The following is a 26,697-nucleotide window of genomic DNA, read 5'->3' as shown; positions in this document are numbered from 1 at the left end:
CAGGCCCTTACATCCCCCTCCTATTGGGCACACTTGCCTCTAACCAGCTCTGGCTTCCTTCTTTCTCTGCAGCTCAGCCCTTTGTTTCAGAGAAGCAGTCTTGGCCCCCTATACACCGGCTGTAGAATGGCCACTCTACGGTAAGACACATTTTCCACCTCCAGCTCCCCTCTCCTCCCTTACCTACCCACTATCCAACTTGAGAGGACTTGGAGCAGTGATAACTGGGACTCTTAGGATTGAAGTGCACCTTTCTGTTTCGTCTGTTGGTGAATTTATGATACATTCTTACCAAGAATGTATAAGACCCTTGTTTTGATGACAGCATCATAACAATATTGAACTGTTATAAGTTTTAAAAAAACTCTTAAGGATGGATTAGTGGGTGGTGCAAGCCTTTAACCAATCATGTGGAGGCAGAGGCAGGTCTCTCTGCAGTTGAGGCCAGCCTGGTCTACATAGTGAGTTCCAGGACAGTCGGAGCTATGTAGTGAGACTCTGTCTTTAAACAAAGCAGAACAACAACAACAAAATCAAAACCAGGCTGGCTGACTGACGTGAGCTTCTAGATATATTCTGCCCAAGTGCTGGGATTACAACATTTGATCACACTGGGCTATTTTTTTATATTGGTGCTTAAGAATTAGAACTCAGGCCACAGAGGAAGAAAATGCAGGCAGTCCTGATGAGATTTGATAGGCTTGGGTCAGATGGTAGGTTAGGAGGTCACCACCTTTCTGAAGATTAAGGGAGGAGGATGGGAGGAAGAGGAAGATAGGGTAGGACAGGGGGAGGTATGGGAAGGGGCTACAATCAAGTTATAAAATGAATAAATTTTTAAAAATAAAATAAAGATAAATTACAAAAAAAAGAATTAGAACTCAGGTCCTCCTTTTCCTCCTGCTGGGTTGCTTTGTCCAGCCTTGACATAAGTTTGTGCCTAGTCTTATTGCATCTTGTTATACCATGTTTAGTTGATATCTTTAGGAGGCTCTTTTCTGAAGGGAAATGGAGGAGCAGTAGATCTGGGGGAGAGAGGAAGAGGAGAGGCAGGCTTTGAGGAGTAGAGGGAGGGAAGGCTGTACTCAGGATAGATTGCATGATAGAATAAATAAAAAAAAAAGAAAAAAAAAGATCTCAGGTCTTCTTGTTTGTGGAGTAAGCATTATTATCCACCAACTCATTTCACCCTTCCTTGATTCTTTTTCAGTTACAGTACAATATATATGACATAAAATTTACCATCTATATTAGCTTCAGATTACTTTAATGAATTGTTTGTTATAATTAACTTATGAAATCATTTAACAGACTCAACATGTGTGGACAGTGTTCTTCAAAGGCCCATCTGTTAAACACTGAAGGAGGGATGGGAATATAAAAGAAGAGAAAGAAGTATATGGGAAAGAGGAGAAGGAAGAGGGGAAAGGAGGAAGAGGAGGAGAGGAGAATGTTATATGATACTTTTATCAGGGATATATGGAGGAACGTCTGTTCACCCCAGGAAAGGAAATGATGCCAGATGAAAGTCACTATATAACTGAAATCCCACTTGGTAAACCAATGACTTTGAGAGATAATTTAGGAGTGTAATTGAAGGGTTACTTATAGAATCATGGACAGCCCAGAGGCAGTCACATCACTGCAAGTCTAGCCCAACATGAATAACAATTCATAAAAGCTTTGACACTGGAGCTCTTTGTTAAACATGAAAGTGGAGAGAGGAGTCTAGTGAACCTGGTACATTTCGGAGAATTTCTGATACATCTGCAGTCTTTATTTTCTGATTTACTGAGGTTTCCTTTAAAACTTTGAGTCTATAATGAGCTTCCAGATTGAACAGAATGTTTCAACTATAAAGAAATTGCTACAAAACAGAGAAAAGGAAGAGGAGGATTCAAAAGAGAATGAAGACAACTATGGAGGGCAGGGGAATAAAAAAGAGCAGAAGAAAAGAATCGGAAAGAAGAGGGTAAAGCATAAAAAAATAAGAGCAAGAAAAGAAAGGGGAAGAAAGGGGATTGAGATAGAAAAGAGAAGAGGAAGGGGGAGGAAAGGAAGAGGAAGAAGGGAATAACAGGAGGAGATGAGGAAGAAAAAAAGAGGTGAAGAGGAAGAAAAGGAAGTAAAACCAAAGTTAGGATAACTTTGTAAGTAACCTAAGGAAGCATGCAAAGAGAGAGGCTTTTAGGCACAAGTAACCACAAGTCTGGAGATCCTGATTTGTGAAAGTGAGAGGGCAAAGCAGCACATGGCATGAGCACAATCAGACTGTGGGCTATGAGTTGTGTAGAGTGACCTCAGATGGAGAGGCAGCAGGCAGTCTGAATCTCTTCACTGTGTACTTCTTTCTCCCCAACTCAGGTCAGTGAAGAATGGTGCCCAGACACAGGTAGATGTCCTTTGCACATACCGTCGGTTTTCCAACAGTCTGGGACTGCCTGCCAAGTCAATTTTCTATGATCTAAGCTGGCAGACCCATGGAATCACCCGGCTGGGTCCTTATTCCCTGGACAAAGACAGCCTTTTCATCAATGGTGAGCATTTTCCAAACCCTCCTCTCGCAAACTGCAAAGGTTGCCAATTACCAGTTCTTTAGGGAGATATTTGTATTCTAATACATTCTCCCATTGGAAATCACTACCTATATCCCAAAAAACCACTACTTGGCAACTTGATTCTCAAACTTTAAAGTTTTGAATCTAAGACACGAGTCTAGTTATCATTGTCAACATGATATAATAGGCAATATTTCACACAAAAAAATTATTCCTCTTGGAGAAATCATGAGTATACATTTGTCTCAAAGCCTAATTTTTTTTCTCGCTCTTGCTTAACTTCTGGATTAACTTCTGTCTTGGATTGTTCTCTTATATAAGGACGAAAAGGCAGGCATCAGTGCATGTAATGGCCTAAGCTTCAGACACTACATATTAGCATAAAACCAAGAAAGGACAGATTCTAAGAGGTACGCCCTGTATGGCATTTTAAAATGAAAGGCATGGCCATGGAAAAACTGGTCAGAACAGTCCCCTCATTCCCTTTCCTTTCTTTCCCTTATTTATCTCCTCCCATCTTTCTCCACTCCTTTCCACTTTCCCTTTCCTCCCACATTTTCTTCCAAGGACAGATTCTTAAGAGGTATGCCCTGTATGGCATTTTAAAATGCAATGCTAACCATGGAAAAACTGGTCAAAATAGTTCTTTCTTTCCCCCTTTCTCCCTTACCTTCCTTTTTCCCCATGTTCCTCCTCTCCTGTCCACTTATCTTTTCCTCTCACCCCCCCCCCCCTTTCTCTTCTTTTCATTTTCTACCTTTCCTTCTATCCTTTCTCCTTTGTTCCACTCCCCTCCCATACCACACTCTTGCCTCTTCTCCCCAACATGGAAGTTGTGCTTGGAAACTCACATTTAAGTATCACCATTACCTCAGGTAGTGGTTACAGTTTTCATTTCTGTCAGCAAATACCTGACAGTATCAACTTAAGAACAGCTTATTTTACTTTGCAATTCAAGGAGATCAATCTCATCATGGAAAAAAAAAAAGTACAAGGGTGAGAATTACTTGATCACATAGCAGGGAACAGGGACAGATAAATGTAAGTCCTCTGATTGCTTTCTCCTATGTATTTAGTCACATGGAGCATCTCACAGTTAAGACAGATCTTTCAACCTAGCCTAGAAACTCTATTGCAGACACGCCCAGACATTTGTCTCCTAGTTGATCTCCTAACATCAGTCAAACTGACAACTAATATTAACAGTTACACCCAAATATGAAAGAAAGGAGACAACTTGGACCCACATTACTCTCATTTTACCAAGGAGAAAAACTGAAGCAAAGAGAGTGAAAGGAATGTGCCCCCACTTTGATATTCCAGTTTACATTCATTCCTTCACTTTTGTCACTGAGGAAACTTGTTTTGGATCCATCTTCTTAAATTGCACTATTTAAGTGCATCACTTTGTTTTCCAATCAACATTTAACAAAATCTACTATAAACTAGATCTTATCCCTGGCACCAGGAGCAAATAATTTTCATTTGTGCCTTGTCCCCATGTAAACTGCAGTGGAATACAGCCTAATTTGTTCATTACCATACTCGTCATTTGGAAATGGGGTACTACTAATAGTAAGTGTTCAGTAAACAATAACTGGATGAACTGAGGTAGAGCAATAGGAAAAACAATGATGCCGATAACTGCATACATGTAGGGGTGTATATAAACATAAACCTCTTGTTGGACTCCTGCTATTGACTAGTTCGGAAGAGTTAGATTTAATTGAAATAACAAGAAATTGTTCATGATGACAATTAAGTCAGATCCAGGCACATGACTAGATTTTCAGTAAGTATACACAGGAATGTATCCAAAATGGGGTCCCACATAGACCAAGGCATGGTGTAAGGAACCACTCTTCCACTTATGCATGAATTTTGTTTTCTAGGTTACAATGAACCTGGTCCAGATGTACCTCCTACAAGTATGTATCTCAATTACTAAGCTTTTTGACCTATGTACATCTTCTTAGTCACAAAATAGCATGCTTCAGAACAAACCAACCTCCCCAAAGAGGCTAAGATCTTAGTAGATGAATAATGTTGAGTCCTTGGCATCTTTTTTGGATCTTCATATCTAGCATTGGATTTCTGAAATTTTCACATGTCTTTGGGTTAAAGAAAACAATTTGAACAAGAGTTACAGGGCTAAGGTCAGATGTAACTGTATAGTTTATCTCTTCCATTAACAAAAGCTATTGGCATCCCAGTAGGGACTTCATTGTCGGGTCATAAATTATGATGACTGCTTAAATAGTTTGGGGTAAAAAAGGTCTTTTTAAAATCAGTACTTTGTTCACCTATCTTTCCAGCTATCCACTCTTTCCTTTGCTGTAGGCAATCCTATTCTCTGATTCTACAGTCCATCCACCACCCATCCATTCATATATCTACACATTTTATTGCTTATCCTCCTATAATATTTTTATTCTTTCTGTTTTTTTTTTCTTTCTATAGCCAGTCACCTACTTCTCCATTCGTTACTTCTGTACTTTGTCCTTAATTTCCTCTTTCTATTTGCCCATTCATCCATCTATCCACCCATCTTTCTTCACATCCATCTCTGTATATTTACCCATATATATGCATCTATCCATGAACCCAGCATACGTCTGTTTCCCTCCATTCTTCCATATAGCCACACATTTTCTTTTGTCCAAATGTCTGTTTGACACTCATTCTCTCTATCTTCCTTTCATGAAGTATCTGTATGTTTCTCTAGCCACCCTGTGAACAACCTAGCCATCCATCTTCCTATAAATCCATCCATCCATTTACCTTCCTATCACTCATTCACACCCTGCATCTGTCTAGTTACCTGCCTATGCCATGTTCTTTCATTTACTTATACTTTTTCCCTTCTGCTTTGCTTCACTTTTTCAGACTTTCTATTTTTATTCTTCTTGAATTCTGCTTTGATCTATCCTTTACAATTTTTCTTTACAATCACCTTTCTATTTTCTGCATTCACATCCACCTGGACTCTTTGACCAGACTCTTTCCTTTCACTACCCTCATTATTTTATTAATTTAATTCATAGGTTTTTCTCAATCCTCCACTCATGATTATTCTTTCCTTTACTTCTGTAGATGATTTTTCTGACTTGAGCCAATATAATAATAATAATAATAATAATAATAATAATAATAGCTCCTGTCAAGGAGCTCTGCCCATGTCTGATGCCATGCTTTTTTCACAGCTCCAGAACCAGCCACCACCATCTTACCTTCCCCATCGACATCTCTGCAGCCAGAGTCCAACACCGGTACTTGGGGGAACCCTTTTACTTTACTTTTACTTGACATGAATCCCTTGTCCCACAACTCCAACAGTAGCCACTTGAACACTAGGAAACTTAAGATGTGAAAAGTCCAGTGTCAAGTTCATCATTGCAAGCACAAAGATCAGACTAGCAATTAAGTGACATGCCAACTCTCATGCAACCACAATGTTTGTGGGGTAGACAGACATTCACAATACAATCGGGGGTTTTAGAGGGAGATACAGCTTGCATAATAAAGAGGAGAGATTTATGGAGAAAAATATCCCTGTACTGATATTCCTAGAATGAGTAGGAATGATCCTGATAAAAAGGGAATGAAGTTTGGGTGGAATGGAAATTACATCTGCAATGACCCACTCATCAGAACTGTATGTACATTCAGATAATTGATTGGACCCTGGTTTGCACAAAGAATAGGGCTTAACACAGAAAGTATAGTTACTAAAGGCCTAAGGTCATAAAAACAAGATTGGTATTAGCTACAGTGCTAAATTAAGAAGCTTTAGTTTAGGAAGATGAATAGAAGAATCAGTGAGTAAAGTATTTTCACACGAACATAAAAACTAAAGTTCAAATTCCCAGCACCCTTGTAAGTATTGGATAATCATGACATACCATATGATAGAGAAGATTATCTTATCAGAGCAATCTTCCAGTCTTGTCCCAAGTAAACAGTCAGCTGTATTTACCCTTCTGTCATCTTCCAGCTATGTGGCACCACCTTAAAACTGTCACAATCAACTTCACCATCTCCAACCTTCCATACTCAGCAGACATGATCAGTGGCTCAGCCTTGTTCAACACCACTGAGAATGTTCTACAGCACCTGGTAAGACCCTCATCCTGAAACGCCCCTGAATTCATCTTCATTCTCTACTCAATTGTTTACTCCCTTTTCTCCTTTTTTATCCACAGCTTGGACCCTTGTTCCAGAATGCCTCCTTCAACTCAACTTGCAGATTGACTTCCCTCAGGTGATTCCACTTCCATGTAATTGCCAGGAATATTTATCTGTTCTTGTGGTATTCTGCCATTTTCTTCTTCCTTCCTTGGTGTTTCTATCTCTATCAGGGCCTCTCTTGAATCTCTATACTATTTTCTTTAAGGCCTGAGAAGAATGGAACCTTCACAGGTGTGGTTACCACCTGTACCTACCAGCATGACCTTACTCATCCCGGAATGGACATACAGGGTCTATACTCAGAACTGAGCCATCTGAGCCATGGGGTCACTCAGCTGGGAAACTACACACTGGAGGAGCATAGCCTCTATGTGAACGGTGAGCATGGTTTGTGGTTTTCTATTTGGTGTTCTCAGGTATCCTTTATTTTCTTTCTACTCTCAAATGTTTCTGATGGTCTTTGTGTAGACCAACTGTTTCCACGTTCTTGGTTTCTGTTCAAATGATTGAATAAGCACAAAACAAAAAGCATAGTAAGGTAGTCTATCTCATTGTGGACAAGGTCATGAAGGAGAGACACCTAAATGCTAGTCTTCAGCTCCCTATCTTTTAATCCATCCAGAAATCTAGGCCATAGGGCAGTGATGCCCAGAGTTAGGGTAAGTCATCCCTCTTGTGTTAACCCAATCTTCACCATCATACTGAGAGTTTGTCTCTTTGGTGATACTACATTGTCAAAGTGACTGTTCATAGTAACCATTATACCCAAATAAGGTGTGCACCAACAATATCTTAGATCTTCCTTACTCCTCTTTTAAAAAAGAAAGAAATTAAAACAGTGGGTATGAATGGAACCAGCATACACCTAGAAAAAATGAAGTTTGTAGCTGATCTAAGTCTTGGTGTCCTAAATTTATTTTGCATCCTTTTATTTCAGCCACTGAAGGGACCTATGTATGTTTTCCCTCCCAAAAACGCACAATTTATATGCCTAATTGTGTTGCCCAGTCATTATTTACTAAGAAAATACTGAAAGGCAGACCTTATTCCTGGCACCAGAGATGAATAAGTTTTATTTGCACTTCACCTGAAAGTAATCTGTAGCCCATTTTATTCCACTATTCTTCAAATAGAAATGGAAAGAGACAAATGGCAAATAATAATAGATAAAATATATTTATTCCCCATATACCTGTATGTATGGGAAAATAGATGGGTGGACAATGGCATAGATGAAAATATATCTTTGAGGATTGATGTATGAACATAAATTTTCTGGAAGGCTCTTCCTGGTAGCATGCTAGAGAACTTGTAGGAAATGGTTAGGTGAGGAAAATTTTCCTCATGATATCTAAGTAAGATTCCAGAACATTGGTAGATACTAAAAAAGTACTCACAATAATGTGTATCCATTTCAACATGGAATACATCATGATGTATGAGATCATTCTGTGCCTTGCATTTATGCTTGACTTTTATTTTCTAGGTTATAATGGACTTGGTCTGGACATACTTACTACAAGTAAGTATCAAATCATACTAATTTGGTGTTGGTCCAAGCTATCCTCCTCAATTACAAAGGAAGCTTGCCCCAAACACAACCCAGTCTCCTATGTGGAGCCAAGGTTTTAGTAGCAGAAAGATGAGCCTTGGATTAGTGAATTCTCCATAAAGTTTCAGCTTGGAGGAATAAATATAAATAAGAGATTATTACTTATAAAAGAATGATAATGCCAGATAGCAATTGTTTTTACTTTTTCTTTTATTTTCAAGATTATTATATAATTACATTTATGTATGCATATATATATATATATGCAAGTAACAAAATGTATATATATATGTGTATATATACATATACATATACCTATACCTATATATATATATATTTCTAAATACACCTGCTCAAGTATACTTGTTACTTGAATCTGTGTTTTCAAGACTGTTTGATATTACATAAACTATTGCTGTGTTCTCCCATGGGAATGACTATTTCTCTCACTCTCATTATTCCCTAGTTATCTGTAATTCTTTGTGTAGAGCTGACATCCCGTGGGCTTTTCCTTATCCACCTTGGCATGTCTATTGTTGTCCTGGTACACCTCATGATTATTCAGTCATGTTGGTGAGACTTTCTGGATGCAGCTTTTGGAATTACTGAAATGTGGCGTCTCATAGCAAACTCCCTAATCCTCTGGCTCTTACAAACTTTCCCCTGACTCTTCTGCAACGTTTCTCCAGCCTTGAGTAGAGGAGTTGTTTTATAGTTGTATCCATTGTCATTAGCACTGGGTATCATCACTCTACATTTTGACTGGCTGTGGTTTTCTATAATGGTCTCTGTTACAAACAGAAGATTCTTCGATGAGGAGTAAGGACTACACTTTAAATAGTAATTCTTTGTTTATGTCTATTATAACTCAAACTGTCATAATCTTAGCAAGGGCTTCATTGTTACCTACTGAGATTGCTACTTAAGTTGTTTTGGATAATATGTTACACTGTTTCATTCCATGACCCAATCACCTATCTTTTTCTGCAACCATTCTTCCATTTTTATAATTAATCCCAAGACACCTCATTTTCAACCAATCATCAACTAATTTTCCAGCCAGGTCTGTTATTTAATTTTCATTTTCCACCTTTGCTCATACTTTCCTCCATTTTCTTTGTGATCAACCATGCATGCATCCATAATAATGCCTTTTTCTTGTTTATTCTTTATTTCTTCCATCCATTCATTTACCCATCAACCCATCTACCTGTCCACACATCTAACAGCATATAGAAACATACATCCACTTACCTACCTACCTCTCAATCTATCAGTGCATTAAACCATCTAAACATTCACCCATTTATTACTTTAGTATATACATATATCCACTTATTTATTTTTCATTTCATTTTCTTGAATTTCCTCCTTATTTCTCTTCTCTATGTATCTACCCAACCATCCATTCACACATAAATGTATCCACCCCTACATCCCACCACCCACTTATCCATTCATTCTACCCCATGCATTCATCCACTCATCCACTTCATTCTTAACTCTACCTATCCATCCGTGCACCCACTCACCCTTACAACCCCGCATTTATTCATTTGCTCACTCATCCAATTATCATATTCATTCACTTATTTTTGCTCCCTTCGGTATTTCTTATTTCTAGCGTTTTAGTCCTCCTGAAATATTTTTGAAGCCATTTATCATTAAAGAATTTAGGACTTTTAGGACATTTAGGACTTTTCTTTTCTGGTTTTAAATTGATGAACTGCACACAATTTTTATTGCCTTAGTTAAATCTCATTCACAAACTTAGTTATCCCTCTACTCACACAGTCACTCCTGTTTATGGTCCACTTGTGAATAGTTGGTCTAGCTTGAATGACTACTATAAAAGCTTCCTTGACTGTGTGGGGACTCTGATTATCACTGATGACAGCCTTTTCTATAGCTCCTGATCCAAGCACCACCACCCTGCCTTTTATTTTGACATCTCTGCAGCCAGGATCCACTACAGGTATTTGGAGAAGCCTTTTCCTATACTTGATATGAAGTCCTGTCTCACACTTCCACCATCTAACTTACATAAATCCTGGCAATCCAGAGTGTGAATATCCAGTGCCAGGATCATTATTACAATCACAAAGATTAGACCAGCATTTCAGTCAGATGCCTGCCCCTTTTCAGCTCCCAGGCTTCTGAGATAAACAGACCATGACGTTTCACTGAGGGGTTCTTGGGAACTGAGAAGCACCTGACCCAATATAAGTGGGCGGAGGACATTCTAGAGAAAACTTCACCTGAACCGAATCTCATAGGTTAAGTAGAAATAATACATAAATTGTCATGCTTTGATGCCATGAAGGAAGATTCTAACAGGGTGGGCTCAGTGGCTATTAAGAGTGACTGAGAAACTTGAGGAATTTCATTTCATTTTCTTGAAGGATGAAGCTTCCCAGTGGTGGCTCTCCCTGTCCACCCCAGAACCCATAGGTCCATAATGTTAGACACAGACTCTATTAGTAACTAAAGTTTGGAATCATAAGAAATCGTACTAAATGAGTCATGACTGTCAAATCAAGAAACATGACCTTGACACTGAAAGCCCAAAGGGGGGCATAGGTTGTAAGAACACTGGGGATGTCCTCCTGTGTTTTTCATTTCATAACTACTTTTCTGGCATTCATCATAGAAAAATCCACTTAGACAGAATACACAGCGAGTCTCATAGGGAAGTCTAGATATTAGAAGATAAGACCTAATATGTTGTGGTGAATAAGATGTCACATCTAAGGAACATTCAGAAAAGGAAACTGGTGTGACATGGAGATGAGATTTTCATCTCTGAGCTGGATATGTGCAAGAACAGCTGGTGGTATAGTGGGAGATAGAACTTGATGAGTAGAGGAATTTTGTGTATTACCAGACAAACGCTGTCTCTTCCTGTCTTCCTACAGCTGTGGGGCATCTCCTAAAGACCTTCATGATCAACTTCACTATCTCTAATCTTCCATATTCAGCAGACATGAGCTATAGCTCAGCCACATTCAACTCTACTGAGAGTGTTCTACAGCAACTGGTGAGACCCTCATCCTGGAAACTCCTTGTGAGATAAACATCCTGTACAAAATACATCCACCTCTTTTCTCTTTTTTCTCTCCTTCCTCCATAGCTTAGACCCTTGTTCCAGAATATATCCTTCAACTCAAGCTGCAAACTGATCTCTCTCAGGTGAGGCCACTTCCTTGTCATTTTTCAGAAATTGCTATAACTATTTTGATCTTTCTGCTGTTTCCTCTTTTCTTTGGACTCTTTTCCACATTAAGATATCTCTAGAGTCTCCACATATCACGTTTTCAGGCCTGAGAAGAACCACAACTCCACTAGTGTGAATGTCATTTGTTCCTACCAACATGACTCTGCACAGTCTGGGCTGCACACACAGGATCTGTATTCAGAGCTGAGCCATCTGACCCATGGATTCACTCAGCTGGGCAACTATACATTGGACAAAGATAGCCTCTATGTGAAAGGTGAGCATGGTCTTGGTTTTTTTATGGAATGTTATCAACTATTTTTAATTTTTCTACTCTTTTCAAAGTCAGTGATCTCTTTCGAGATCAGTTGCATTCATGTTCTTACAGTCCTTTTTAAGAATTTTAGAAGCACCCACAAATAACATTGGCAAGGAAGTAAATATGGGTGGTCCCATTGTATCCCAAGTCAGGAAGAAAATAGATATAAATACTGGTCCTTGTCTTTTATTTTATTTTATTTCATTTCATTTCATTTCATTTCATTTCATTTTATTACAGTTCAGGAACTTTGTCCATAGAATAAAGCTACCAAGAATGAGAGTGGAGTGACATACTTTATTTCAACCAAATTCAAAATCCCCTCACACAATGCCCAGAGTTTTATCTCCTTGGTGATTCTATGTATTGTCAGGTTAAATCAGTATTCACCACTGTGTACAATGATGTTTATCCCAACTACTCTCATTTTAACACAGAGAGAAACTAAAGCACATGTAGGTAAAAGGACCTGCCCACTCTAACATACATTGATCTGGATATGAGTTCTAATGTTGCAAGTTTACTTCAGGTCCTTTAACTTGGCCATTGCAGGGACTCATGTAGGATTTTTCTAATAACTTACACAATTTAAATCCATCATTGTATTGTTCACTCAGTCTCTTAGGTATGGTTTCTATTGCTGTGCTGAAACATCAACGCCAAAGAGCAAGTTGGGGAAGAAAGAGCTTATCCATCTTCTACTTCCATATCACTGTTCATCATTGAAGGAAGTCAGGACAGGAACTCAAACAGGGAAAAATCCTAGAAGCAGTTGCTGGTGCAGAGGCCATGGATGGGTGCGGCTTATTGGCTTGCTTTCTATGTCTTGCTCAGCCTGCTTTCTTATCGAACCCAGGATCACCAGCCTAGGGATGGCACCACCCACAATTGGGTGGGCCTTTCCACCATCAATCATTAAGAAAATGCCTTACAGCCAGATATAATGGAGACATTTTCTCCTCCTTTCAGATAACACTAGGCTGTGTGGCAAGTTGACATAAGACAAGCCAACATACTCAGCATTTTCCAAAAATATTCATTATAATAGAGACATTATGGTTGACACTAGGAAAAAAATAAGTGACATAAGCACTTTGTCCCAGTCTAAGCTGTAGTGGAACATTCAGTGTTTCGTTCGGCTCTATATTCTTCGAATGGAAATGCAGTACCACACATAACAACTTCCCAATAAACTTATATGAGATGAATATAGAGTGTGAAAGATGATGGTATAGGCAGATGCATACAAATACGGTGATAGTGATACATGAAAATAAGTCATGTAAACACACTTTGAAGGAAGCATAATAGAGATGCTTGCTTAGGGAAGAGTTAGATCCAGTTGAAATACCAGACCATTCTTCCTAATGTCAGTTAATCAGATCATAAGACATCAGTAGATGCTCAGTTAGTTTATAAACTGATACATATTTACCTTGTTTCCACATGGACTAATGAAATGCATGATGCTAAGGGTTGTCCATCACATTTCCCTTATATATTGGTTTTTGTGTGTTGTTTTTCTTTCTCCAGGTTACAATGAAACTGGTACAGAAGAACCAACCACAAGTAGGTATCCCAACTTAGCCTGCCCTAGGTCTTTGTCCCCTTTTTTCTACCCATTTTTAAAGGAAACTTGTCCTAAACCCAAGCCAGTCTCTTGAGTTGGGCCAATGTCTCAGTGTAAGGAGGATGCAGAGCTGTTGGCCTCTTTTTGGAAGTGAAGCTCTAGTGTTTGATTTCTGAATTTTCTTCAGTCCTCTGAATCGGAAGGAAAAAAATCCTGTGGAGTTATTAAGCTGAATTAATGCAGAGACTGCAGTGTATATTACCTAAAATAAATGCTAATAAGGATGTAGTAGAGGCTTCTTTGATAAGTAACAAATTCTGATGGCTACTAAAGTGTTTCGGTAAAATGGTGCACTCATTCAGCATCCTACTCATCTATCTTTCCAGCTCTCCATTCTTTCATTTGCTAGTTACTCTTTCTCCAGAACCACATTTTCATCCATCCATCCATCCATCCATCCATCCATCCATCCTCTTTTCCATTCTACTGTATTTATTTCTCCTATCATTCTTTCTCTACTCATCCTTCTAGCCCTTCACCCATCAGCCATTTATCCATACACTCACACTGCCGTCCTTTTCCCCATTTGCTATCGGGTCCTTTATTTCTTAATAATTCCCTCTTTTAAACACACACACACACACAGACACACACCTACTCAGTCACCTACATACCTGTTTATTCACCCACCTACCCACCCACTATACCTCCACCCACCGTGTATTCAGTACCTATACATCTGTCAATTCATCCAGCCATCTACCTACCTATATTCTCTGATCTATTGGTCTGGTTAGCATTCATCTTCATTTTTTTTGTCTGTACATCTACTTATGTACATGTTTCATCTATTCATTTGTATATCTATCTACTATTTAGTCATCAACCCTTTACCATCCTGCTCTGCAACCAATATGTCCATCTATCCATCCACCTATTCACCTACCTATTCGTTTATATACCTACATGCACTCACCCCCTTTTTTATCATGTTCATTTACTTACTTACATTTTATTTGTTCCCCCTTTTCTTCTTTCTATTTCTCCAGATATTTATTATTATTAAATTCTAGGCTGACCCTTCATCTTTCTATTCTTTCTACTTATCTTTTTAACAATTCCATTAGTGTCTTCCAATTAATTTGTCCTCCTTTATAATCCTTTCTCCAACCAACCACTCTCACTATCTGAGTTAATTTCATTTACAGGCTTTTCAACCCCACCATTCACCCACTGTGATTTGAATTCCTTGTGTATATTATCCACCTATGAATGGCTTGTGTTTGACCTTAGACTATTGCTCCCTGGGCTTCTCTAACTACATTGGATTTTCTATCCTTGATATCTCTTTCCACAGATCCTGAACCTGCAACTACCATGCTGCCTTCTCCATCAATACTTTTGCAAACAGAATCTACCACAGGTATCAGATGACCTACTTCTATCTTTATAAGATTCCCTGTTCTACACCTCCAACACCTGACTTCTCTATGAGATCTAGACACAAGTGCTATAGCCAGAATTACAGACAGAAAGATCATAGTAGTAATTCAATCAGTTGCCCAGCCTCATACAACCACCAGGAGTGCAAGATAAATAGACCATTAGAGTACAGTGAGGAATTTGATGTGGGCATGCAGCTCAAATAATATAGAGAGTAAGAGCTTTCTAGAAATATTTCAGCCTAATGTGAAGCTATCATTATGAGTAGGAGTGATCCAGATAAGTAACACAGGAAGTGTTGATGGAAATTATTCTAACAACGAGGGCTCATTGCCCAAGCAAAACATAGTATACTGAGAGTATTGATGGAAGTTTGGCTCCCATGGAGCATAAAATTTATCTCTCAACATAGCCTTTGCATTTCTAGTCCAGAGTCCGGAAAAACATGATGGACTCCAGACTGATAAGCAATCAAAACTAAGAGGTCATGAGAAACCACCTTGAAAAGAGCCTTGAAATATCCCAGAAGGAGAAAGACAAACACAGTATATACTCACTTATATAAACCTATAAGATATGATAAACATAATGAAATCTATACACCTAAAAAAGATAATCAAAAGAGCAGACATGGGGTAAGATGATCAATCCTCATTTAGAAAGACAGATGGGATGTGCATTGAATGTATGACAGGAGTCTACTGAGCGCATCTGAAAGACTCTAACTAGCAGTGTTTTCAAAGCAAAGACTCATGACCAAACCTTTGGCAGAGTACAGGGAATCATAAGAAAGAAGGGGAGTTAGTCTGATATGGAAAGGATAGGAGCTACACAAGGACCAAATGTATCTGGGCACAGGGTCTTTTCTGAGACTGACATTCAACCAAGGACCATGGATGGATATAACCTAGAACCTCCACTCAGATGTAGCCTGTGGTAGCTCAGTAACCAATTGGTTTCCCAAAGTGAGGGAAACAAGGGCTATTTCTAACAGGAACTCAATGACTGGCTCTTTGGCCTCCCCACCCCCCAAGGGAGGATCAGTCCTGTTAGGCCACAGAGGAGGGCTTTGCAGCCAGTCCTGAAGATACCTGATAAAACAGGATCAGATGAATGGGGAGGAGGTCCCCCCCCATCAGTGGACTTGGAAAGGGGCACAGTGGAGATGAGGGAGGGAGGGAGGGACTTGGAGGGAATGAGGGATTGGGACACGGCTGGGATACAGAGTTAATAAAAGGTAACTGATAAGAAAAAAATAAAATTAAAAAAAAAAGAAAGAAAAGAGCCTTGAATAACAAATCAAAATGCTTAAACTGGACACTGAAACTGCACAAAAATCCATGAGTTGTAGAAGCGATGGGATAGTCCCAGTGAGATTTTCTTATGAGAGCACTCTTCTAAAGTTCAGCATAGTGCAATTCTGTGGTGGCACATGCCTCTAATCTCAGCCTTTGGGAGACAGAGGCTGGCAGACCTCTGTGAATCTGAGAATAGTCTGGTCTGCAAATCAAGTCCAGTACAGTAAGGGCTCTATTGTAGAGAGAAACCCTGTTTCAAAAAAACAAAAACTGACAAACAAACAAACAAACAAAAAACAAATAAAGTTCAGATAGAAAAAGTCCTTTAGACACTATATCTTATGAGTCTGGTAAGTTGTTAGTATGGATAAGAGAAGATGCAGTCATGATGGGAATGTACAAAGTATTTTGGGACCATTCAGAAAGGGGAATTGGTGTGGAGATGAGATATTAAGGTTGCAGCTTGGATGAGTACCGTGGTACCGGGTAAGACACAAGGAGATGTGACTGATGAATGTAGGGTTCCAGTCTGGTCCCAGATAAACTCTTAGTTGTACCTCTACTCATCTCTTTTAGCTGCGGGGCCTAACTTGAAGACTATTACAGTCAGCTTCACCATTTCTAACCTTCCATATTCAGCAACTATAAACAATGGCTCATCTGTGTTCAACTCCACTGAGACTGTTCTGAATCAGCTGGTGAGACCCTCATTCCAGTAGCTGCTGTTTGGATAAAACCAAAAAGCTACCCACTGTATCCAAAGTTTACTTCCCTCATTCTCCCGATTTTCCTCCCCAGCTTGAAGCCTTGCTCCACAATGTTTCTTTCAATTCAAGTTGCAGACTTGATTCCTTCAGGTGAGTCCAGTTTCTGTCCATTTTCCAGGAATCTGTAATTGTTAGCCCTCTGCTTGATTCTTCCTTATTTTGGTTCCTATCTACATACAAACTTTCTAAAATCTACACTCCCTCTCATTCTAGACCTGAGAAGAATGGAGCAGCCACTGCTGTAGAAGCCACTTGCAACTACTATCAAGATCCTGTGCATCCTGGGATCGATATCCCAGGGCTTTACTCGGAGCTCAGCCAGCTGACTTATGGAATCACCCAGCTGGGCAACTACACACTGGACAAAGACAGTCTTCACGTCAATGGTGAGTATGATCTGTGGTGTGCTGTGGGATGTGTCTCTGTGGAATCGGTTAACTTTTTTTCTAAATCTGTCAATATTAATGATAGTACTGTCTAGACCAGTTAATTCTTAGCACATTGTTTCAAGAATTCAGGAAGCATGCCGTAGTAGTCCTGCAAGGAGGTAGATGTGTATGGCCATATTGTGTACAAAGTCAGTAAGCAAAGGGATAGGAATCCATCTGCTGAGTGTCTTTTCTACTTTTTGTTGAATCCAAGAATATATCCCAATTTTTATAATATCTACATTTATTTATACTTGGCTTTCCATCCTAACTAACTGGATATATAAACTTCCTTGCAGATATATTCAAACAATTGTCAGTTTGATGACTCTAGGTACTGTCAATTACCAAACTATTTTAACCACAATACTCCAGAAAGTGGGCAAGGAGATATAGTGTATCTACATTACTCTGAATTTAACAAAAAGCACAGAGCTAAAAGGGGATTTGACTATTCCTACACTGCATTTTGAGTAATCTAAATTTTGAAAGGCTACATTTTATATCCAATCTGTTTCACTTGGCATTTCAAGGATTTGTATATAATTTCCATCCTCTTTCCCTTTTATATTCAGCATTTTTCTATAAACCATTCATTATGCCCGATACACAAAACAGATAACTTTCATCTGTACCTTTTCCTAATGTGAACTGAAATGAGGGCACAGACTTTTCTTTCTTTCTTTCTTTCTTTCTTTCTTTCTTTCTTTCTTTCTTTTTTTCTTTTGTCTTTTTGAACTATATACTTCAAATGAAAATTGACTACTACTCATAGTAAATTCTCAATAAGTATATTCTGTATGGATATGTATTGGTAGATCAGAAGGCAAGATGATGATGTGTATTAATACATATTATTATGGAATTGAGGTGTGAAAATGTGTTTTGTAAAAACCTGTTGGAAACAGCCTAGAGATATGGAAAGAGGTGGAACAAGTTGAAATACCAAAAAATTATTCTCCAGGATAATTTAAGTCAGATCACATTACATGAATAAATCTTCAGTAATATATACAAAGGTGAAGTGATGCCAAAGCATGCTGTATCCCTTTCTTCATTCTCCCTTCCTCTTACATGTCTTTTATTTTCTAGGTTATAGTAAACCTCATCCAGAAGGACCTCCTACAAGTATGTATCAGTTTAGCTCGACATAGGTCTTGGTCTACACTTTTCTACTCATTTCCAAAGAAAATTTGCCTCAAACATAAGTCAATCTCTTCATGAGGGCCAAGGTCCCAAGAGAAGCAGGTGCAGAGCTTTTGGTCTCTCCTTGAAACTTCAGCTCTCATGTTGGAGTTTTGAATTTTCCAAACTGCTTCTTGGTTGTGTAAACATATTTCTAAAAATATACCATACAGAATTATGGGGTTTAGTTTATATGGCAGCTGTGTAAGTTATGTCTCCTAAAGCAAAGTGCCACCATTAAGGGCTTCATTATCAAGCTACAAAGTGTAATGACTGAGTTTTTAAACTAAAGTTGCCTGCTCTCTTTTATTTTTCCTAATTTGTATCAGTTCTGTGAGAGTTTTGCACAATGAGTTTGTGTTGCTACTGCACCATTGAACATGCCTTACCAGGCCAGTCATTGGTGTAGCTCAGAGTTAACAGTTGAATATGATCAGTGATTTCCTCCTCTACAAGCATTCTTAGCACCTTCCAGCATTCTGAAAGCTACCAGGATGGATGAAGCGTCCAGCTGAGTAGCAGATTTATTTCTCCATGTGCTGTGACACAAGTGTGTGGTGTCTTAAGCAAAATGGATCTAACCAACAAGTTCTAGGGAGTAAGCAAAAGCATTGGCAAGAGCCAATATTTGGGAGTCTATGGACATCATTTGCCAACAACTTCAAAAGGAATATTCTGCTCCTAGTGCTGGGGTGTCATTAGTCATCCTGGGGTGTCTAGTGGGGCATTTTTGCCCATTATATTGTAACTCCATTTAGAATGTTTATATGTGTGTATGCATGTATTTTAGGAAGCTTCTACAGTAGTAGAATTCCATCTGACTTTTTAGAATTCCCTTAGTGTTCCTCCCTCTATTCCCGTTCTACCCGGTCATCCTAACTCCTCCATTTGACCCTTTCTGTTCCATTATTCCCTTTCAACCCTTAATATCACCAAAGCTCATTAAATGAAACACAAAAATCTAAAGATTTAAAGCTAACATCCACAAATAATACAAAATATATACTGTTCATGTATCTGGCTCCAGTCATTCATAATGATGGTTTCCTGCTCCATCCGTTTACCAGAACTTTTCAAACTATACCATTTTATGGAATTTATTTTTATCTTATTTTCCTATCTCCCAACTCCTCTCAGGTCCTCCCACTTCCCTACTCACCCAAATTCATGTTCTTCTCTCTTTCCTCTCTTTTCTTTCTTTCTCCCCAAATTCCCAAAAGACAAAAATAAAAACCAAAACCAACCAAACAAAAACAATAAGATGAATAAATTCAAAACAAAATAAAATGCAAAAAGAATCTCATACTAAAATAAAAACCAAAAAGGGGGGTGGGAATAGTTCACTTTGTGCTAACCAACTATTTCTGGGCATGATACCTGCTCTGGATATAGCTGATATACTCAGTGACACTCCATTAGAGAAAAACTACTTTTCATTTCTAGCAGGTACCAATTACAAATAGCTTCTTGGTTAGGGGTGGAATTTAGTGTCCACTTTCCGTTAGTGCTGTAATTTTGTCTGGTTTGAATGTATACGTGTCAGACAATTGAAGATGACTCCAAGGAAATAATATCTTCCAGATACAACAGGACTGATACATATATGAACTCACAGACACTGAGATAATTGTATTATTCTCACCAGCTTAACAATATTGTATAGTGCACTGGATTTTATAGTAGATCTATTTTCAGCATTATTAGAAGCCTCCACGCTTAATTCTGTAGTGGTTACACCCCTACTAGAAGTGGATAATTGTTCCTCTTCCTCAAACCCACTCCAGCGTTTGTTTTTTGTTTGTCTTGTGTTTTGTATCATTGCCATTTTGACAGAGGTAAGATGAAATCTTAAAGAAGTTTTAATTTTTTCCAGTGTTAGGGATGTTGAGCATTAAAAAAAAATGTTTCTCCACCATTAGTATTCCATTTTGTGAGAATTCTCTACTTAAAGCCAGGCATAATTTTAATTGGGTGATTTTCTTTATGTTTAATTTTTTTAAATATTTATATACTATAGACACTAAACCACTTTCAGATCTAGGGCTGGTAAAAATTTTTGCAATTCTGTAAGCTGACTCTGCACAAACTATTTTTTTTCTCTAGGGAAGTTTTTAGATTAATGAGGACCTGTTTATTAATTGTTAGTTTTGAAGACTATGATATTCTGTTCAGAAAATCCTCTCTTGTACCAGCATGTTCAGTGTATTCCTCACTTTCTCTTCAATTACATCATGGTACTAAGGTTTATGTAAACGTTGTTTAATCATTTGCAGTTGAGTTTTAGGTGCCAAAGGACTCTTCATTATCTATCTTTCCAGCTTTCATTTTTTCTAGCCACTCCTTCTCCCATACTAAATTTCCATTGTTCCATCCATCCATCCATTAATTCATTAATTCATTCATTCACCTATCCAATGATTCTCCTGCCCATTCTATTGTATCTTCTTTGTTTGTTTTGTCTCTGCTTCCTTTATAAATGATTGCAAATCCTTTTCATCAATAAATCTCTTTTAATGTCCATTTGCCAGTACATATTTTATTTTGTTTTTTCCTTTACCCATTTTACGTACATCTCCTGTCCTTTCATCGGTGACACAACTGCCTATATGTTCTTTCATCACCACCTGTATGATTATTTACTTATCTGTCAGCTACTACCTATGTATCTCTCAGTCCATCCAGCTGTTTGCACACCTATTACTTATGTCTCCTTAGCTTCCTAACATTCATTTTTTAATATTCATTTAACATTCATCCATTCATCCATGCATCCCATCCATCCATCCATCCATCCACTATCCATGCATTCATCCATTGTCTATAGATACATAAGTTCTACTGTCCATTCTAATTTACTTTCTCTATTTTTTTCTGTTTACTTTATTCATGATTGCATTCATTTACTCATATATGTTTCAGTAATATATCCCTATTAATGTTCCTGTTTCAGTTCGTATATTACTTCATCCTTTTTCTTTTATACAATTTTATGTACATCCACCTGTCCTTTCATCTGCAACACAACTGCCTATATGTTCATACATTAACCAGCTGTAAGATCATTCACCCATCTGCCAACTACTACCTATGTATCACTCTGTTCCTCCAGCTGTCAGCACACTTATTTCTGATGTCTGCTTGGCTCCCTAGCATTCATTATTTATCTTTCTGTATTCTGTGAATTTATATACCAATTCGTATGCCAATCTAGGCATGCAGTACCTTTCTACTCATCTATCCATGCAGCTACCCATTTAATTGATATTTTCAACTACCCTTCTATACATCTGTGCTATAATCTGCCCATTGATATATCTACACACATAGGAACATACACAGAAAAACACACACAGTTGTTTACTTAGCATCAAGTTCATTTACATAGTTGTTCTTTCTTTTCTCCTTTCTTCTGTCTTCAATTTCTCTTTGATTTGATTCTTCTTGAATTCTGATTTTGCCACCATTTTATATATCCTTTCCTTGCATCCAACCATTTCTATTTTCTATCTTCCTTATTCATCTACATTCTTTGTTCATTCTTTTGCTGATCACTAACCTCAATATCTTGCATTAATTTCATTCATAGACTTCTTCACACCTCCCCTCACCCAACCATCCTTCAGGCTTATTCCAAGATCACCTGTGAATGGTGTTTCTGCCTTTGACCAAAAGCTTCTCTCACTATGGAAAGTCTTTGTTGTATGTAGAAAGGGAAAGGCTTTCTGAGAAAGAGTCCTCCTGATCTCAGTCTCTCAGATGAGTAAAATAATCACAGATAAATGAAGCATGAAATGGTTGTGGAACTGAGGATTTCAGCAAAGACAATACTTTTTACAGCTCCAGAGTCACCTACCACTACTCTGCCTTCTCCATCTACATCTTTGAAGCCAGAACCTACCACAGGTATCTTGGGATCCCATTGCCTATTTCTGATCAGATGCCCTGTTCCACAATTCCATCCTCACAAAGCTAGGAAATTAAGCCCAGGGTAGCTCAGGGTCATTTTCTCATTCACTAAGATGAGACGAACAATTGAGTCAGATCCTTGCTTGTGGGAAAACAGAACGCTACATTACTTTGAATGCTTGTGGAGATGGTAACAGGCATATAACATCAAAGAGAAAATTGGAGTCTTTCTAAAGAAAATTGCTTCTAAACTGAATCTCTCAGGATGAGTAGGAGTGATACAAATAATTGAGGCATGATGTATTCCTATAAGTGAAGGTTTCAGTTTCAGGGCTCAGTAGTCACCAACAATATAGTCAGTGGAAAAAAATTGAGAGAAATTTTATTCCCATGAATCATAATGTTCAACTTCAAGGAAAGCCTCTATATGTCCTGCTCAGTACCTACTGGATCATAGTGGAAGACAGTATAGATGAGTAATTGAGACTGGAATTCATGAAAACATGGCTGAATAGTGTTGTATTTTGGGTTCTGTTGCTGTGATAAACATTATATTCTAAGGCAGCTTGGGAAAGTATGAATTTATTTCAGCAAACATTTACATGTCCTAGTCTATATTTAAGAAAAGCCAAGTAGGAATTCAAAGCTAGAACACAAAGAGAAGACCTACAGCAGACCATGAAAAGACAGTGCTTACTGGTTTGCTGCCAGACTCATATCAGCTACCTTTTTTGTACAACCACAGCCCACCTGTCTACTAGTGGTGCTGGTTGTAGCTGAATGGGTCTCCTACATCAAATAGCAGACAACAAAATTCCCCATAGATATGTCCACAGGCCAATGTGATGGAAGCCGTTCTTCCATTCTTCTTCCCAATTGTGACAAATTAAAAACCAATATGAGCCACAACAAGTGCCAAATCTTCAAGTGTATTCTTTTTTTTTTTTTTTTTGTATGATCTTTTCTTTTTTTTTTTTTTTCAATGAAGTTTATTCAGGAACCTTGAACAATCATCTGACCCTGGGTAAAGCCAGCCCACTTTAAATAGCCTCTGGGTAGCCAACCTCAGCATGCCATGTGGGCAATGCAGATAGGTCCACATACATGGAAGCAAGCCAGATCCTCAGCCTTAGCCAAATGTGGAGTTGTTTGTGACAGAGAGCACTCACCATCGGGAAGGTGGAAGGCGGAAACCAGCTCCATCTTTCAGGCGCGGCATTACGCAGCTCTCTACAGTTCCCCCTTTTTGTTTTGGACGCATCAGGCAAGAGTAGAGGTCTGATCTCTCCTTGGTTTGCCTGTGGTATATATGCAAGATTAGAGTCTCACAACAGCGTAATGCAGCCATGACCATTCAGGCCTTTACAGCCATTGAAGCAGGACAGTCTCCCCAAGCATGGTTGGCTACCATAAAAAGCCAAAATGTTACGCTCAGGATGCGAGGCTAAGCACTGCATTCAGGGTCAGCTGCTTTCGACCCAGAGAAGAGCATGTCTGATTGCATGCGGGTTGATGCCCCAGGTCCCGCCTCTGAGAAAAAGGTATCGGACGGGTCTGATGCTCTTTCGGTAGATGACACCTAAATGAACATCGGTACAAAGTCCCAATTTATTTCTAATATCAAGTGTATTCTTGACAGTGAAAATACACATGGAACCATGGGTAGTAATGGACCATAGACCTTAATTAGAGATTTAATTTTAAAATACTACCCCAGTACACAGCATAGGGCATATCTTTGCACAGGCCATCCAATGAATCTGCAGGAATAATATACTGGTCACAAGAAGATAATACCTAAGCTATCATGCAGAAGGAAGAATTCATTCAGAAAAAAGTGTCTGTGGGATGTGGAGTGAAGACTTTGTGCAGGTTCTGACCTGACTGGACATTCTAGGATGTGGGGAAATACTGGAAGAGAAGAGAAGTTGATGAGAACAAGATTTTACTCTGGGATCATGCAAATCCACAGTTGTATCTCTTCTCTCCCCACAACTACAGAGTACTCTCTGAAGAGTCTTACCATCAACTTCACCATATCCAACCTTCCATATTCATCAAATATGAGCAATGGTTCAGCTATGTTCAGCTCAACTGAGAGTGCCCTGCAGCACCTGGTGAGAACCATATCCCAGCAGCTAAGGGGATATAAATCCCATAGGACCCCTTTATCTAACCAACACCTGTTTTGCTTTCCCTTCTCCTTCCTTCTCCACAGCTTGGACATTTGTTCCACAATGGCTCCTTTAACTCAACGTGCAGATTGGATTCCCTCAGGTGAGTCCACTTCATGTGCATCTGCCTGAAATGACCATTGATTGTTGTTACCATTCTCATACCCCCTCCTTCTTTCTGGCTCTGGTCTGCATTATGACTTTTCTAAAGTCTCCACCCTCTTCTCTTTCAAGACCTATAAAGAATGGAACAGCCACTGGTGTGGAAGCCACCTGCACCTACCACCATGATCCCACATATCCTGAGATGGACATCCAAGGGCTGTACTTGCAGCTGAGCAATCTAACCCATGGAATCACCCAACTGGGTAATTACTCACTCGACAAGGACAGTCTGTATGTCAATGGTAAGTGTGCTCTGTGGTTTCCTATAGGATGTCCTTTTATATACTCTCCATTTCCAGAGTTCTCTGTGTCCTATAATCCAAAGTGTTTGATGTCTTGTCTTTCTCTCTTTTACACTCATTTTAACCATAAAAACTAAAGACAGGAAAGGAGATTTTCCAACAAGTTTATTTCTAATCAGAATTTTGATGATTTAAGTTTTCTCCATTCACTGTAATTTGGAAGTTGTGAGATACATGTACAGTTTGATCTCTCATAAATTACACAATTTATATGCTTCATTAACTGTCTACTCAACAGTGCCAGGCATGTAAGCCCAACATTAAGCTTGACACAGGAGATGAATTAGTTATATTATTCTAGTGTAAACTACAGTGAGGCATTTACTTATTTCAGCACTCTGTTCTTCAAAAAGAAATGTAGTAACCACATCCACAAAGTACTCAATAAACATTAACTGGATGAATTAATAGAAAAGAAGGGAAGAGGACAATTCAGATGTTTTTTTTTTGTTTTGTTTTGTTTTTGTTTTTATAAGCAATGAGGCAATACATATTAAGAGAGAGCGCCTCCTGTTAGGAAAATACTCTAGAGGAGATAAGGGTGTTTTGGATCTGGATGAAATGACAATAAATCCTTCTTCATGATCACATTTATGTCAGGTCTTAGAATAGGAGTGTGTATTAAATAAGTATATACCAATACATGCATCCAGATTTGTCCCACATATACCAAAGCATGGTGTGTGAGGCCTTACTTCTCTTCCCCTTATGTGTGCTTTTTGTGTTATATAGGTTATAATGAACATGGTGCAGAAGTTCCTACAGGTATGCATCAGTTTGTCCTACCAAGGTCTTGGGCCATACATTGCTTTTCACTTCTAAAGGAAACTTGCACTAAACACAAGCCAGTCTCTTGATAGTACCTGTGAATATTGAAAGAAAAATTGCTGTCCTTGGCCTCTTCTAGTAATTTCAGCCTAAATATTAGACTTCTGATTTTTCTTCACTCCTCTTGTTTGGTGAAATATATTTATACAAGTGTTGCCTAAGAATTATGGGTGCTAAGTTTAGCTGAGTACTGTTGCTTATGTCTTCTAAAACAAATAGGTGTCCTCTAGTAGACTCTTCATTATTAAGTTGAAAATTCTGATGGAATTTTAAGTGGATTTGTCAAAATTTTTTATATTCCCTTTTTTTTAGTGGCCCATTCTATCTTTCTAGCTAATTTTTTTTCATTTTTCTACTCATTCATCTTCAGATACTATCTTTACATCTATCTGCCAATCATCTATCCTGCACCCATTTTTTTTTATTCTTTTCATGTCTTACCTCATTTCTTCTGTTTTCCTCATAGTGTTCATCTTTTAATCTATTTTTCACTTCCTGCACCATCCAACAATATTTCAACCCTTTGCTCTCTCTATCTACCTACATATATACAACACATATATATACACATATATGTGTAACCATTCATATATTATATATATATATATATATATATATATATATATATATATCCATAACCATTTATCCAGATGGACAACCATCCACCAACTGTCAATTTGTCCATCCATCTACAAATCCACGTTCTTCTGTTCATTTGCATGCTTGAAATTACTTCTTTCTACCTTTCTTTGTCTGTATATCTGTCCATCCATCCATCTATTCACCTATTATCTTTATTT

At 38.4% G+C, this 26,697-nt stretch overlaps 1 protein-coding gene across 1 annotated transcript in view; it reads left to right on the top strand.

Annotated features, from left to right (window-relative positions):
* LOC110541929 (mucin-16-like) overlaps nucleotides 1-26,697 on the top strand; it is a 168,454-nt gene that overhangs the window by 119,056 nt on the left and 22,701 nt on the right. Inside the window, exons 48-70 of the mRNA XM_060382911.1 lie at nucleotides 73-140; nucleotides 2,365-2,537; nucleotides 4,451-4,486; nucleotides 5,762-5,827; nucleotides 6,553-6,674; nucleotides 6,761-6,819; nucleotides 6,952-7,124; nucleotides 8,233-8,268; nucleotides 10,208-10,273; nucleotides 11,214-11,335; nucleotides 11,429-11,487; nucleotides 11,617-11,789; nucleotides 13,365-13,400; nucleotides 14,759-14,824; nucleotides 16,719-16,840; nucleotides 16,941-16,999; nucleotides 17,123-17,295; nucleotides 18,430-18,465; nucleotides 22,360-22,425; nucleotides 24,430-24,545; nucleotides 24,647-24,705; nucleotides 24,837-25,009; nucleotides 25,802-25,834. Coding sequence (XP_060238894.1) covers nucleotides 73-140; nucleotides 2,365-2,537; nucleotides 4,451-4,486; nucleotides 5,762-5,827; nucleotides 6,553-6,674; nucleotides 6,761-6,819; nucleotides 6,952-7,124; nucleotides 8,233-8,268; nucleotides 10,208-10,273; nucleotides 11,214-11,335; nucleotides 11,429-11,487; nucleotides 11,617-11,789; nucleotides 13,365-13,400; nucleotides 14,759-14,824; nucleotides 16,719-16,840; nucleotides 16,941-16,999; nucleotides 17,123-17,295; nucleotides 18,430-18,465; nucleotides 22,360-22,425; nucleotides 24,430-24,545; nucleotides 24,647-24,705; nucleotides 24,837-25,009; nucleotides 25,802-25,834 — 2,092 coding nt within the window. The remainder of the gene's footprint in view (nucleotides 1-72; nucleotides 141-2,364; nucleotides 2,538-4,450; nucleotides 4,487-5,761; nucleotides 5,828-6,552; nucleotides 6,675-6,760; nucleotides 6,820-6,951; nucleotides 7,125-8,232; nucleotides 8,269-10,207; nucleotides 10,274-11,213; nucleotides 11,336-11,428; nucleotides 11,488-11,616; nucleotides 11,790-13,364; nucleotides 13,401-14,758; nucleotides 14,825-16,718; nucleotides 16,841-16,940; nucleotides 17,000-17,122; nucleotides 17,296-18,429; nucleotides 18,466-22,359; nucleotides 22,426-24,429; nucleotides 24,546-24,646; nucleotides 24,706-24,836; nucleotides 25,010-25,801; nucleotides 25,835-26,697) is intronic.

Source organism: Meriones unguiculatus, chromosome 1, assembly GCF_030254825.1.
Source record: "Meriones unguiculatus strain TT.TT164.6M chromosome 1, Bangor_MerUng_6.1, whole genome shotgun sequence".
Classification (NCBI taxonomy): domain Eukaryota; kingdom Metazoa; phylum Chordata; class Mammalia; order Rodentia; family Muridae; genus Meriones; species Meriones unguiculatus.
This window is presented reverse-complemented; position numbering and strand designations above follow the sequence as displayed.